Genomic DNA, 15280 nt, shown 5'->3' with positions numbered 1-15280 from the left:
CAACCCAAATGTCCATCAGTGACAGACTGGATTAAGAAAATGTGGCACATATACACCATGGAATACTATGCAGCCGTAAAAAAGGATGAGTTCATGGATGCAGCTGGAAACCATCATTCTCAGCAAACTATTGCAAGAACAGAAAACCAAACACCGCATGTTCTCACTCATAGGTGGGAATTGAACAATGAGATCACTTGGACACAGGAAGGGGATCATCACACACTGGGTCCTATTGTGGGGAAGGGGCGGGGAGGGATGGCATTAGGAGATATACCTAATGTAAATGATGAGTTAATGGGTGCAGCACACCAACATGGCACATGTATACATATGTAACAAACCTGCACGTTGTGCACATGTACCCTAGAACTTAAAGTATAATAAAAAAAAAAAAAAGAAGAAGAGTTTAACTTTCTTTCCATCCAGACGGAGACTCACCGGTGCCACCATCATTCAGTCACCATTTTTTCCACATAACTGAAATGCCATTTTTAAAATCTCAACTCACAGAATCCTATATAAGCAATACAAGAACTCTACAAGCCACAAAAGATTGTAAAATGAGACATTAAAAACACGTTGTGTCCACTCCCCAAGAGGTATAAGACAAATCAAAGCAAATAATAAACTATGAAAAATATTGACAACATATATGACAGAGATCTCATTTGCTTAAGTTAACCCAAGGAGCTAACATCCAGCAATCAAAGTAATTCCACACCCAAGAGAAAAGGGGGCAAATGACTAGAATAAATATTTGAAAGAAAAAAGTACAAATGGTGGTTAAAAATGAAAAAAGACACTCAAATCAAGCAAAGCGAATTAAAATGCACTACTCTTTTGTCCCTCACAATGGCAAAAATCATAGCAGATAATACACTGTGATTTCCCATTTATAGGAAAAGGCATTATAATGTTGCCAGCAATGCAAATCAGTACATCCTATTTGGAAGGCAACTGACAGTTCTGAATCAAAATTCAAGATGCATAAACTTTGACCTAGAAACTTCATATCTAGAAAGTTATCCTATAAATGTTCTCACATGCACACAATGGGAATCTACTATACACTGCTATGTTGTTTATGGTAGTAAAAGACTAGGAATATCCTAAATATCTATTATTAGGAGAAAGGTAATAGTGGTATTACCATCAAATGAAATATCAAGCAGCCATTTTTGTAAAAGGGGTAGGCTACTGGTTTTAAACACTGGATAATTTTATTCCTCAGGGAATATTTGACAGTGACAAGAGATATTTTGGTTGCCAACACTGGAGGAGGGAGCACTACTGGCATCTAGTAGAGAGTCCAAGGATGCTGCTACATATACAACGCACAGGAAGGCAACCCACGACAAATAATGACCTCAACCAAAATGTCAATAGTGCCACACTGAGAAACCCTGCTGTACAGTTAACACAAATGAAAAGATCATTAAAAAAAAAAAAAGGACCAGAAAGACCAGGATGTACTGTAACTTGTTAAAGAGAGAAAAAAGAGAGAGAGAGCACATGCAGGAGAGAACGAGTGATTGTGCATAAGCAGAGAAAGAGATTCATGAGTTCAAGACCAGCCTGGGCAACATGGCAAAACTCCATCCCTATAAAAAATACAAAAATTGGCTGGGCATGGTGGCATGTGTCTGTAGCCCCAGCTACTTGGGAAGCTGAGGTGGGAGGATTGTTGAGTCTGGGAGGCGGAGGTTGCAGTGAGCTGAAATTGCCCCACTGCACTTCAGCTTGGGGGATAGAGCCAGACCCTGCTCAAAAAACAAAATCCACAAAAAACTTTTTGTTGTCGAACAAAGCTTTTGTTTGAATTTTTTTACCACATGCATCCATTGCTTTTGAAAAGCCCAATGCAATTTGTTAATGTTCTATTCAGAATATTTTTAATATTTTGACATTTATATTCTTAAGGGAAACTGGTCTATGATTTTCTTTTTTGTAGTACCTTCCTCAAATTTCAGGTTAAGTGGCTTCACAAAATGAACCGGGTGACTTTTCATCTTTAATAGCCTAGAAAATTGGAACACAGAAATTATCTGGTCTTTACATTTAGTGAAAGGAGTAATTATGAAGGATTTCAGAGGGCAAATTTAATCTCAGTACCTTTTAGTCAAAACCCGACTACCAGGTATAACCTCCATAAACACTGGTACTATAGAACGAGTAGATACAGAGAAAGTTGTTCACGAGGCACTGTATACAATAGTAAAAAGAAATTAAAAACTTAAATATCCATAAAGTTACATGATATTAATACATCCATACTATGAAATAGAAATTGAAACAATCTTTATATATCGACAAGGGACACCACCCAGAAAGTAATCAGGTGCAAAAGGCAAGATGGGTATGGGAGTATGATGCCATTTGTGTAAAAGCATAAAAACAATACAGATGCATATGTGTTTAGTTCCTTAAATTGATACAAATGCATCTACCCCACCATTTAACCCAACCGTTAACAATGGACTTCTCTGACCAGGAACATGGTACTGGGGGGAGAAAGATAGAATCCTTTGGGCTACTAGTTTTTTCTATGCACATCAAAACATTATGCACAATGTTATTATCATAAATATGAATGATGAAAAGACCAAGTGATCTAGAAATGAAGAAAGAGGAAAAAGCAAGATGAACCTATGTATTTAAACAATCTTCTGTGAGAAGGAAATGAAGAGAAGATGAGGTACAGTTCTCAGAAGAACAAGTAGAGAGCATGGTTGCTCACGCCTGTAATCCCAGCACTTTGGAGGCCGAGGTGGGGGAATCACTTGAGGTCAGGAGTTCAAAACCAGCCTGGCCAACATGGTGAAACCCTGTCTCTACTAAAAATACAAAAATTAGCCAGGCGTGGTGGTGGGCACCTGTAATCCCAGCTACTCGGAAGGCTGAGGCAGGAGAATTACTTGAACCCAGAAGGTGGAGGTTGCAGCAAGCTGAGATTGCGCCACTGCACTCCGAGTGAGCCTCTGTCTCAAAAAAAAAAAAAAAAGAAAAAGAAAAAAAAAAGAAAAAAAAGAACAAGAAGTCCAGAGAGGAATCTTTTTGTCTTTCCTCTCTCCTGGTGAGGGGAAGGATTAGAGAAACCAGAGGCTGAGAACAAGTTGAACAGAAAACAGCCAGAGAAGAGGGGATAATTGGTATTTTCAAGTCTACTATATAGATTCCAAACCTTGCCTCAATTTCACTGGAAACAAAGTATGGGTAAATTAGGAACTCACCTGGGACATGGCCATCCTGTTCTGCTCTGGATAAAGGATGGAGATCTATAAAGGCAAAATTAGGAGAGTACACTCGGTAGGTACAGCCATTAGACCACCATTACCATCCTGATAATAATTACCCTTGTACCCTGGGGAGAATGATCTAAAAACATGACCTGGTAGCTCCAGCTGTTTCCATGAAACTCTACTAAGATCATGTAGGTTTTGCAAATGAAATTTTGTTTCCCTTACTGGACAGATGTATGACCTGTGTCTAAAGATATCTACTTTAGAAACCAGTTACAATTAACATCTCCTTTATCTTAAGAGTTCTATTCCTAGACATTTGTCATAATGAAACAATTCTAAATGTGGAAAAGTTGAAAGAATGTTAACTGTAGTCATTTCTACCATTAAAATATTAATATGTGGAAGCAGCACGTGCAGAGGCTCATGCTTATTATCCCAGCACTTTGGGAGGCCGATGTGGGCGGATCACTGGAGCCCAGGAGTTCGACACCAGCCTGGGCAACATGGCGAAACCACATCTCTACAAAACTTAGCCAGACATGATAGCACATACCTGTAGTCCCTGCTACTCTGAAGGCTAGGTGGGAGGATCACTTGAGCCCAGGAAGGGGAGGTTACAGTGAGCCAAGATGGCACCACTGCACTCCAGCCTGGGCGACAGAGGGAATCTCTGTCTAAACAAAAAACAAATAAACAAACAAAAAAATTGGAAGCAACTAAATGTCCAGCAAAGAGGACACAGTTAAAAAATATGACACATGCAAAAGCAGGTATATGGAACAGGCTTTCAAAATGCTATGGAATTTGTTTTTAGTTCCCAATGTGTTTAAAAGCAGCTTCCAAGAAAGCAAGTGCAGTGTGATCTCATTTTTGATAATCAATATGCACATATATGACATCTCAGAGGATTTATTAAAATGCTGATATTGGTTACTATTGAGTGGTGATTTCAATTTTCTTTTATTTGCATTTTCTCAATTTTTGATAAAGAATATCACTAGTAAAACAAAAATGAAAAATTATTAAAAATTACCTCATCACACTGAGTCCTACAGGTGAAAAGACCCTCTGCAAGTGTGTATGAGTAGGACCTCTTGATGTGGTTTGGAGGAAGGAGGCCAACAAGGGCTCAGAGGGCTGCAGGGGAGGAGAGGTGTGGGGCTGGGTGGTAACAGCACAGCACTGTCAGTTCTGTGAGGGGCTGAAAACCACTGTGCCTGCTCCCCTGCATCTGCCTCTTTAACTGGCCACCTACCCTGTTCCCACCCCACCACTTCCTCCTTTCTCACAATTTGCATTTTGATTACCAGGCTCCTCCTTCTTTGACAGTTTTTCAAAAGAAAGTTCCAGCAAGGAGCTTCTGTGCAGAGCAACCATTGCATACTGCAGCAATTACTGCGACAGTATCAAGGTAACAGGGTTCAGCTTGGTGTAGCTTAGCAGGTCATGTCACCCAGCCCACTTTCATTAAACATTGAAATAAGGCAGCAGAGCTGGATGACAGCATACCTAGAGACTACTCTGAAATTCTATAAACTAAAAACATATTTTCTGCACTTTGGTCAGGATGAAGGGACACTCGCATTTCCCCTGGAAGCAGGTGCCTGGTTGATGATGTGGGGCTGACTCAAATTCAGAAAACGCCAATGGCAAGAGAAGGAAGTGTGTGGGTGCACAAATAGGTGTGCTAGGAGAGGCCAATCCTCTGTGACTGGCTGTGATCCTTCCCAGCCTCATCCTGCCTTTGCAGCCACTACAGCAGGGCACCTGCCCCATGGAAGGCACCCATGCCTCCATTCACCTGTGACTTTCACCTGTCCCTCCTCCAGTAGGAATCAAACTGCACTGTCACATGGTCCTCGATGGCACCTGGAAGTTGAGCCAGTTTGCTCTGTCTCAGCAGAAGTGAGGGACAAAGGTCACTACGGGTCCAGCTCTTCTAGGACCTGCTGTCCTGTGAATCTCCTTTCTCTGCCCTGAGGATCTGGGTCTGGACTCTGGGCTGAGGCTTCTCCTCCAACTCGCCTCAGCTCAGTGTACCTCTCTTATGTCCAAGGCGGCAGGACCAAGGGATTCAGAGACAAACACACCCCAGCTGAGGCCATCACTATAGCACCAGATCTCTGCCTGTGACCCAGGGAACTCACCTCCTCCTGGGGCCTCAGCCTAAGTCTTCTGAGACTAAGTGAGGAAGCCGGGGCACAGATAAACTGGAGTCTGAAGTCGGCGTAGCAGTGGTCTCAGGTCTGCACTCTGACCCTTGAAACACAATGACCAGAGGAGATTGAATTAGCAACACCTATGCTCCCTTCCATGCAGTGAAGTTGAGTAAAACCCAAAGGATTTTACCCAACAGAAGAGGGACAACGCCTCATTCTAGCTTTAAGAGTTAATTAACATTCATGCACAGCTCAATTATCCCCAGTGACGAAAACCCTGCCTTCCTGAGTCGGGGCTTTGGAACCAACTGATTGACTGCTGTGCCACTTTTATTCACTGAAGAAATGAGTGCCTTCCATGAGCCCGTTCTCCGTGCTGGAAATACATCAGTGAACAAAATCTCAAAGTCCCAGCTCCTGCAGAGTTTCTAGTCTAGCGGGGGAGACACACAGGAAACAATAAACATGATAAACAAAGCACAGGAAATGAAAAAGGATTCCTCGGGTTTGCTACCTACGTGACTTTGGACAGGTTGCCAAGCCACACTGAGCCATTTTCTCTCTGTAACATGAAAATAATCATCGTAACACCTCACAGGGCTCCTGTGAAGATTAATGTGAAACATTTCCAAGGTTGCCTGGCATTTTTAGGAGCTCAGGAAACAGGGGCCGAGTGACTCAATCAATCAGTCACTTGCTGGCCCCGAACCTCGCCCCCAACACTCACACCCACAGGCCTGCGGGTCTCAGGGAACCCGACCCTGGTCCTGGCTCAGAGGGTCCTGAGAGCAAGGGGTCTGTCTCAGGCGGGGAAGTGTCCTGGAGGATGGGCTTTTGAGCTAGGCTGTAGAGCCACCCTGTCACCCACAAAGGCGTCCCATGACCCCATGGTCCCGTCAACCCCCGTCCCCCATCAAAACTATCACCACCTCCGCGTCCCTTTTACTTCACCGCCAAGAGCCTGAAACCTCAGAGGCCGACAACAACAGCTAGTGTGAACTAGGAACCGCCCGCCCGGGTCAGCCGAGCACTTCCGCTTCCCACCGCCCCCTGGGAACGCGGGACGGGGTCGGAGTGTGTCGCAGCGCCGCGCACGCGCAGTAGCACGGGGGTGGGTGCGCCACCGCCAATGGCCAACGTGGCGGCTTCCAGGGGCCCTGTGTTTCCCATAGTGTTCGGTTTGGGGACGAAAGCGTGTGACCATTTTCCGTGGCGAGTGGTACAAAAGGCCCAGGGGGTCATCCCTTGGCGGCGAGAGGCGAGCGGACTTTCCAGCGGCCTACCTCCTGGCCGCGGGGAGGCCGAAGTGCCCCTTCTCCCACTTCGTTCTCCTGCATCGCGACCCTCCCAGTCGCTGCGGCATTGGGTGTTCGCGTCCCTCTGTCCCGAAAGCCATTGTTCCCGCTTTTTTCCCCTCCTGGGAATAGGAAAAAGAGTCGCGCCTCCGGCGTCAATAGCGCTCGGAGGCGCGGCCATCTAAGGTCCAGGCGGGTCTCAGGGAACCCGACCATGGGGCTGGCGCTCAGAGAGTCATGAGAGCAAGGGGTCTGGCTCAGGCGGGGGAGTGGCCTGGAGGATGCGCTTTTGAGCTGGGCTGCAGAGCCAGCAATCTCTTGAAATGAGGAAAGAAACCCTCATTCTGATTTTTCTCTACTCAATAGAGGGGCTCCAATTCCTGAGATCCTAGACCCCTGGGAGAATCTGGATTTTACTTTTTTGAAAACGCACTGTAAATAGCAGAGAGGTGTTTTCTCTGAGATTGCCAGCCAGTGGCAACATGGTCCCCTAAAAAGGCCTGTAGTAGCCTTGAGGAAAGTTTTCTGTTTCCTGTCTGGACCTGGGGGAAACAGACCAAGTGTATTCTTCATCCTTCTGTGGCTGCCTGGTCACCAAGCAGGCTTCCTTGGGTCAGGTATGGCAGGGTCTCCACCAGGTACAAAGCAGTCCCTTCTGTGCTGGAGCCAACTGGTTCCAGACACTGTTTATAGATGAAAGTGTCAAAGCTGATCATGGAATCCATCAGATATGTATTTAATTTCCATTTGAACATGGGTCTTTCTCCTTTTTATCTTTCTCCTCTGCAGGTTAACTTGCACTCCCCAGGTAGTTTGAATGAGTCTCAGCCCAAATTTGCAAACTCAGTACAGCCATCCCCTGGGAAGTCACCCTGTCTAAGCCTCCTGTACAAGTCCTAGGAAAAGAACCTGTTTTCCCTTGGGTATGTGAGCAGTGAATTATTGCTCATTCAGAATTTCATATGTATGTGTTGCTGATGGCCAGGTTTAGAGATACCAACCTATTTGTTTTTAGAGGAGAGGTGAACTGATAACATTCTTTTCAGACATCACTATCACTAGGCAGGAAAGGGCTAATAGTATGATAGTGTCCTGAGGACAATAAACTGCAAACTGCGAAAGCACCTGGTCTGTGGCCCTGACCAGCATCTCTCCATATCCTGATTCTGCAGGAACAGGTATTTCTTCAGAAAGAGAAGGGACTGATGTTTTAGATGTGACCAGATGCAGGGCACGCTTTTATTGCCATGCCAGCATTTGCTATTCATGATGTTAGTATTCAAAAATTAAGGAACACCCTGCTTGGGACATTGGTGTCTAATAATCCATTGGAAGAGAAGACTGGAATCCACCACTTACTAGCTTCTTGGGCCTCATTTCCCCCTTTTCTCCCACAGCTGAGGACCACTTATCCTAGATGGCTGCTGTTATTATTCAAAGGAACATCTTTAGAGCCTCAAGCCCAGGAATAGCCCATGGCAGGCACCTGGTAAATGTCAGTTTTCACTGTCCTCTCCCGACACTATGAAACATGCTGTGCTCTCTGCAACTGCTCCTGTGGATTTCCATAGGCAGGAGAGTATCCAGTGTTAAGTGGAGCTGGTATTTTCAGAAATGAAGCCCCTTTCCTTATTTGTGCCAGCCCGCTTTGTCTTGGGCGTATGTGCATTGCATTATTGCCCACTCTGTATTTTATTTGCATCTGTTAACGATGGCCAGGTTCAGAGACACCACCCTATTTATTTCTAGAGGAGAGGTGAACTGATAACTTTCTTTTCTCGTATCATTATCTCTAGGTAGGAAAGGATTAATAGAGTTAGTGTGACAGTGTCCTGTGGACAGCATAGAAACCACCCCAACCTCCGCCCTCCCGCAAGCTGCAGAAGTACCTGGTTTGTGGCCTTTGCCAGCCTCTCTTCATATCCCGATTCTGCAGGAACAGGTGCTTGAACATTAGGAGAAGGGGCTGAATCTCTGGATGGGGTTTCATGAAGGGCACACCGTTATTGGGATGCTAGCATTTGCCATTCGTGACATTGGCATTCGGGTATCATGAAACACAGGAAAGTTTTTCCAACCCCCACCGTGTTGACTGTTGGGATCTACTAATCCAGTAGAAGAGAAGACTCAAATCCATCACTTACTGACCCGTTGGACTTAAGTTCCCTCCTCGTTGTCATAGCCAAGCACCACCTGTCCTAGATGGCTCCTGTTTTGTTCAGAGGAACATCTTTAGAGCTGCAGGCCCAGAAATAGCCCTTGGCAGGCACCTAGTAAATGGTGTTTTCATTTTCCTCTCTCCCACACTATGGAACATGCTGGTGCCCCTTTTGGACTTTTCCATACTGTGGGCTTCCCTTTTGCCATTTCCTTGCACAGGTGTGCCTGTGCCTGGCACCAACTTTGCCCAGGATCACTACTTATATCTACCTGCAGACATTTTTAAATGCATAAGTTAGGCTTCTTATTGAGTTGAAATTTATTTTATTCCTGATGCTACAATATTATTTGCATTGATACCCAGTCCACAGTTTGTTTCAGTCATCCTGGTGCGGTGGGCCTTCTGAAATCCAGTTTGAGCCTCCCCTTATCAAAGGACTTGCAAGGTTGTCAGGAAGTTCCAGACCTCAGCAGCAGTTACTGCAAGGCACTGCTGGGCTTTTTCCACATCTGAAGGGCAGAGGTTCTGAGTAATTGCAGTGGGCAGGAGCTGAATCATGCTTGATTTCTTGCTGTGGTTTGGCATGTTGCTGATGGTCCCTGGAACCTCCCTCTTCCTAGATCCTTTCCCTCCAGTAAGTGTGGCAACAGGCCCACCAGGCAATGCCTTGATGACATTCCATTTTTTGAACTGTGTGAGTTCCTGTAGGGAAAGGAAAGCCAGTTACAAGTGGTCATCTCCTACCTGGATGGTGCTGCTCTGTATATGGCTGCTCTGTGGATTTTCACAGGGAAGGGAGTATCTAGAGTTGAGTGTAACTGGAATGGACAACAAAGGAGTGGGGCATACACGCAAGGGAACTGGTTGATTGCCTAAGATAATATCATGAAGCCAATCTCATGCCTGTCTGGTGGTTCAGAGGTTAGAGCTCCAGTCTTTGAGCGACTGTGCCCATTGTTGAGAATTATGTATACTATGGTAAACACCAAAGGTAGGAGTCTTCAGCTAGCCTCCAGGTGGCTCTATTTTAGAGATCTCTTTCTGTTCTTGAAAAATAGTACAGGAAGTGAGAGTATAGTAAGATGTACAGTGAATTTAGATGATGCCAGGCCTTGTGCTATGTGATTTACATTAATTACTTCGTTTTAAAATCTTTTTCTTTAATACAGAGTTTCACTCTGTCACCCAGGCTGAAGTGCAGTGGTGTGATCTCGACTCACTGCAACCTCCACCTCCTGGATTCAAGCGATTCTCCTGCCTCAGCCTCCCGAGTAGCTGGGATTACAGGCGCGTGCCACCGTGCCCAGCTAATTTTTGTATTTTTAGTAGAGACGGGGTTTTGCCATGTTGGCCAGGCTGGTCTTGAACTCCTGACCTCAGGTGATCAGCCCGCCTCAGTTTCCCGAAGTGCTGGGATTACAGGCATGAACCACCGCACCCAGCCCATTTAAAAATTCTCAATGTCTGTCATTATTATGATACCCTATCTTACAGATAAAGAGACTGAAGCTCACAGCTATCAGGCAACTCGCCAAAAGCTTCATAGCTGATAAATGAACTCAGGATTTAAGGTTAGACAGTTTGGCTCCAGAACATACACCATTGATCTTGACACCATTCTGTAGTTATTAGAGCACCCTATTTACAAAAAAAGGATCAGGGTGATTACATGACTTGCCCAATTTGGACAGCCAGTGAGGGGCAGAATTAAAACTAACACCTAGGTCTCCTGACTTCAAATCTCATTCTTTTTTCAGGCTGACATTTGTCTTATCCCAGGTCCTCTGGAGCAGTGCATCTCAGACTTGAATGCACATTGGGATCCCCTTAAGGATCTTGTTAAATTGGAGATTCTGATTCAATACTTCCGTAAAGGGCCTGAAATTCTGCACTTCTAACAAGCTCTCAGACAATGCTATTACTGCCGGTCCTCAGGCTATGCTTTCAGTCAAAAGAAGATTTGAGCAACCCTCTGGTTTAGCAGCTGTGGTTTCCAAGCAGGAGAATTTCCTTAAACATGTATCTACCTACACACACACACACCCACACCCACACACACACAAAGACACAGCAGGTGTGTTCTCTGAGTCTCACTTCTGAGACCCCTTAACAATTCCCTTCTGGGGTGAAGAGTCTGAGGCCCAAGGAGGGAAAAAACTCTTCAGGGAGTCATTAACAGACTGGAACTAGGACCCATTCCACTTGACTTCTCAGCCAATATTCCTCCCTCCCCCGTTCCTTCCTCCATTGCATGAGGGTTTCTGGGGAGAACAGTAGTAAAGGAATGGGCATTGTTCAGTGTCACATTATTCATTACTTTGCAGGAGAAAAACAAGGTGATCCTCATTCCAGGTCTTCTTGCCCGCCATGCTGTACTGAACACGTGATTTAGCTGCCCGGGAGGATCCAACTGTACTGAGCCTAGGAGAAAGGTCAAAATGGTTCCTTTCAGAAATCTGCCTGCCCATGCAGCTACCATCCTGGGGAAAATGTAACTACAGCAACCTCTCAGATGCTCAGACACCATTTGTAAGCCCAGTTGCCTGCCCACAAACTCTAGGAACTGCCAGTAGCTAGATGCATACTACAACTTTTGTACTACTATGGTTAGGTCAAACTACTGATTAGACCCAAAATTTAATGGCTCAGATACAATCTCTTTCTTGCTCACACAAGAATCAACCGTGGGTATTCCATATTGACAGGCAGTGTCCCTTCATGTAGACCCAGCCTGTTGTCATCTCTGCCCTCTTCAAAATGGCTTCCAAGGCGCTCTGGGCATCATCATTCCTGGAAGTGAGAAAGAATATGGACGAGTATAGCTCAGGGTTTACAGCTAGCTTTCAGGATCACCGTGGTCAGGAAATTGTTTCTGCCACCCAAAGGTCAGAAAACTGCAGAAAGCCATTGCTGATAGCATGAGTATCCCATTGGCCCCAGCATGATTAGCTTAGAAAGGAGCTTAACGGGGTGCTGTGAAAACTCACATCTGCTCTTCCTGCTAGAGGAAAAGTATGGCTTCTAGCTCCCTTCTCTCTTCCAAATTTTCTTCAGAGATTGCATTCACAAGGGAGTCTGAGAAATATTGTCTCAAGGCCTCCAGCCTCTGAAATCCAGGGAAGAGAATAAGAGTGGGAATGTTGTGGAGTGTCAATAGACAATACCTTGTGCATCTTTGAAATTCACATTAAAGTTGAAAGATTTGTCTCCCTTTTCTTCCTTCCAAACTGAAGTAGAAGACTGCAGACCCCTCTAGTGTCACTGCAAACTGAGGCATCAGCTGCCGAGGCAAGCAACAATAGTTTGTGTCATGAAATTTTCTTTTCCAGGTCCTAGACTCCCTGGATATAAAGTTAGCCCTAGTTTATGCTCCCCAGTATTCTTGTGGCCCTGGTTTAAATGTGTCCCCTAAAATTCATGTGTTGGAAAGTTAATCCCCAGTGGAACATTGTTTAGGTGGGGCCTTCAGTTTAAGAGGTGATTAGGTCATGAGGGCAAAGCCCTCATGAATGGATCAATGTGGGAGTGGGTTCATTACTGTGGGAGTGGAGTTCTTGTAAAGGATGAGTTTGTCCTCCTCTCTTGCTCTGTCTCTCCTCTGTGATGTCTTCTGCTATGCTATGATAAAGTGAAAAGGCCTTCATCAGACGTGATGTGGCCCTTCAGTCTTGGACTTCCCAGACTCCAGAACCATGACCCAAATAAATTCTGGTAACTAAAAATTACCCAGTCTGTGGTATTCTGTTATAGCAGCATAGAACGAACTAAGACAGAAAATTGGTACTGAGAAGTGGGGCAATTGTTATAACAAATACTTAAAATGTGGTAGCACCTTGAAATTGGGTAATGGTTAGAGGCTGGAAGAATTTAAAAGAGCAGACTAGAAAAAGCCTAGGTTGCCGTAAATGGAGCATAAAGGTCATTTCTGGTGAGGGCTCAGAAGTAGACAAGAGCTGTAGCAAAAGCCTAAATCTTCTTAGAGATTAGTTAAGTGGCCATTGTATTGTGTCATTCTTGCATTGCTGTAAAGAAATACCTGGCTTTCTGCTCCTCCTGTTCAACAGACAGCTGCATCTTCTCTTGCATTGCCAGCCGCATCTCTGAGACACCATGGGGAAAGTGAAGGTCGGAGTCAACGGATTTGGTCATATTGGGTGCCTGGTCAGCAGGGCTGCGTTTAACTCTGGTAAAGTGGATATTGTTGCCATCAATGACCCCTTCATTTACCTCAACTACATAGTCTACATGTTCCAGTATGATTCCACCCATGGCAAATTCCATGGCACCATCAAGGCTGAGAACGGGAAGCTTGTCATTAAATGGAAATCCCATCACCATCTTCGAGGAGCGAGATCCCTCCAAAATCAAGTGTGGTGATGCTGGCACTGAGTATGTTGTGGAGTCTACTGGCATCTTCACCACCATGGAGAAGGCTGGGGTTCACTTGCAGGGGGAAGCTGAAAGGGTCATCATCTCTGCCCCCTCTGCTGATGCCCCCATGTTCATGATGGGCATGAACCATGAGAAGTATGACAACAGCCTCAAGGTCGTCAGCAATGCCTCCTGCACCACCAACTGCTTAGCGCCCCTGGTGAAGGTCATCCAGGACAACTTTGGTATCGTGGAAGGACTCATGACCACAGTTCACGTCATCACTGCCACCCAGAAGACTGTGGATGGCCCCTCCGGGAAACTGTGGCGTGATAGCCGCGGGGCTCTCCAGAACATCGTTCCTGCCTCTACTGATGCTGCCAAGGCTGTGGGAAAGGTCATCCCTGAGCTGAATGGGAAGCTCACTGGCATGGCCTTCCATGTCCCCACTGCCAACGTGTCAGTGGTGGACCTGACCTGCCGTCTGGAAAAACCTGCCAAATATGATGATATCAAGAAGGTGGTGAAGCAGGTGTCGGAGGGCCCCCTCAAGGGCATCATAGGCTAAACTGAGCACCAGGTGGTCTCCTCTGACTTCAACAGCGACACCCACTCTTCCACCTTTGATGCTGGGGCTGGCATTGCCCTCAACGAACACTTTGCCAAGCTCATTTTCTGGTATGACAATGAATTTGGCTACAGCAACAGGGTGGTGGACCTCATGGCCCACATGGCCTGCAAGGAGTAAGATCCCTGGACCAGCAGCCCCAGCGAGAGCACAAGAGGAAGAGAGAGACCCTCACTGCTGGGGAGTCCCTGCCACACTCAGTCCCCCACCACACTGAATCTCCCCTCCTCACAGTTTCCATGCAGACCACTTGAAGAGGGAGGGGCCTAGGGAGCCCAACCTTGTCGTGTACCATCAGTAAAGTCCCCTGTGCTCAGCGAAAAGAAAAGAAAAGAAAAGAAAAGAAATACTTGAGATTGGGTAATTTATAAAGAAAAGAAGTGTAATTGCCTCACAGTTCTGCAGGATGCACAAGCATGGTGCCAGCATCTGCTTGGCTTCTGGGGAGGTCTCAGGGGGCTTTTACTCATGGTGGAAAGCAAAATGGGAGCAAGCATGTCGTGTGGTAAGAACAGGGGCAAGAAATAGCAAGGGTGAAGATGTCACACACTTTTAAACAACCAGATCTTGTGAGAACTCACTATCACAAGGACAGCACCAAGGAGATGATGCTAAACCATTCCTGAGAAATCCAGCCCCATGATTCAATGACCTCCCACCAGGCCCCACCTCCAACATTAGGGATTACAATTGAACATGTGATTTATAGGGGACAACATCCAAACTATATCAGTTGTGATCAGAATGTTGGTAGAAATACAGACAGTAAAAGCCATTCTAATGAGGTCTGACAGAACTGAAGGACAAAGTATTGGAAACTGGAGTAAAGGCCATCCTTGCTATACAGTTGCGAAGACTTTGGTGGAATTGTGTTCATGTCCTAAGACTTTGTGGAAAGCAGAACATAAGAGTGATGAACTAGGATATCTGGCAGAAGAAATATCTATGTAGTAAAGCATTCAACATGCTGCATGGCTTCTTTCGGCTGTTCACAGTAAAATGAGAGAAAACAAATGATTTAAAGGCAGAATTTTTATAATTAAAAGGGAAGCAGAATGGAAAGATTTGTAAAACTTCCAGTCTGGCATGTAAAGAATGAAAAAGGATGTTTGAGAGAGAATACTAAGGGTGTGGCCAAGTCACTGTTTGCTAAAGAGATTAATATGGATAAAAAGTTCTATTCATCAATATAGTGGGAGAGTGACTCCAAAGGGATTTCGGAGATCTTAAAGGCAAGCTAGGATTTTGAAAGTAGGGTTTCCAGAGAGTTCCCTGCAGGACCTCAGCATTCACTGCCCTGTGCCAACTTGGGACTCTGCCCCCTGAGTTCTGCACAGTGCTCCTCAGTCACGTGGCCATGGCTCAAGAAGGCCCAGGTAGGGCTCATCCTACCACTTCAGAAGGTACAAGCTGTAAATCTT

The 15280-nt window shown here is 45.5% G+C and overlaps 1 protein-coding gene and 1 pseudogene across 11 annotated transcripts in view; one reads left to right on the top strand and one right to left on the bottom strand.

Moving 5' to 3' along the window:
• The window catches only part of KRBOX4 (KRAB box domain containing 4), a 29055-nt gene extending 22224 nt beyond the window's left edge, over positions 1-6831 (bottom strand). For 5 of the 10 annotated variants that reach the window (XM_011938673.1, XM_011938675.1, XM_011938682.1 and 2 more), the window contains exons 1-3: positions 6351-6831; positions 5393-5504; positions 3234-3278 (exon numbers count right to left, since the gene is read on the bottom strand). In XM_011938673.1, the coding sequence (XP_011794063.1) occupies positions 3234-3248 (15 nt within the window). In that variant the 5' untranslated portion in view covers positions 3249-3278; positions 5393-5504; positions 6351-6831. Of the gene's footprint in view, positions 1-3233; positions 3279-5392; positions 5505-6333 lie in introns of all 10 variants that reach the window. The other 5 variants (XM_011938676.1, XM_011938683.1, XM_011938674.1 and 2 more) reach the window with 4 other exon arrangements.
• Positions 6832-12922: 6091 nt separating this feature from the next.
• Positions 12923-14176, top strand: LOC105509451 (annotated as a pseudogene). Its single transcript, XR_001001442.1, has one exon. The product of XR_001001442.1 is annotated as a glyceraldehyde-3-phosphate dehydrogenase pseudogene (transcript).
• Positions 14177-15280: the final 1104 nt, after the last annotated feature.

This window comes from Colobus angolensis, unplaced genomic scaffold, assembly GCF_000951035.1.
Source record: "Colobus angolensis palliatus isolate OR3802 unplaced genomic scaffold, Cang.pa_1.0 Scaffold176, whole genome shotgun sequence".
Classification (NCBI taxonomy): Eukaryota; Metazoa; Chordata; class Mammalia; order Primates; family Cercopithecidae; genus Colobus; species Colobus angolensis.
Note: the sequence above shows the minus strand (reverse complement) of the source record. Positions and strands in the feature narration are given on the sequence as shown.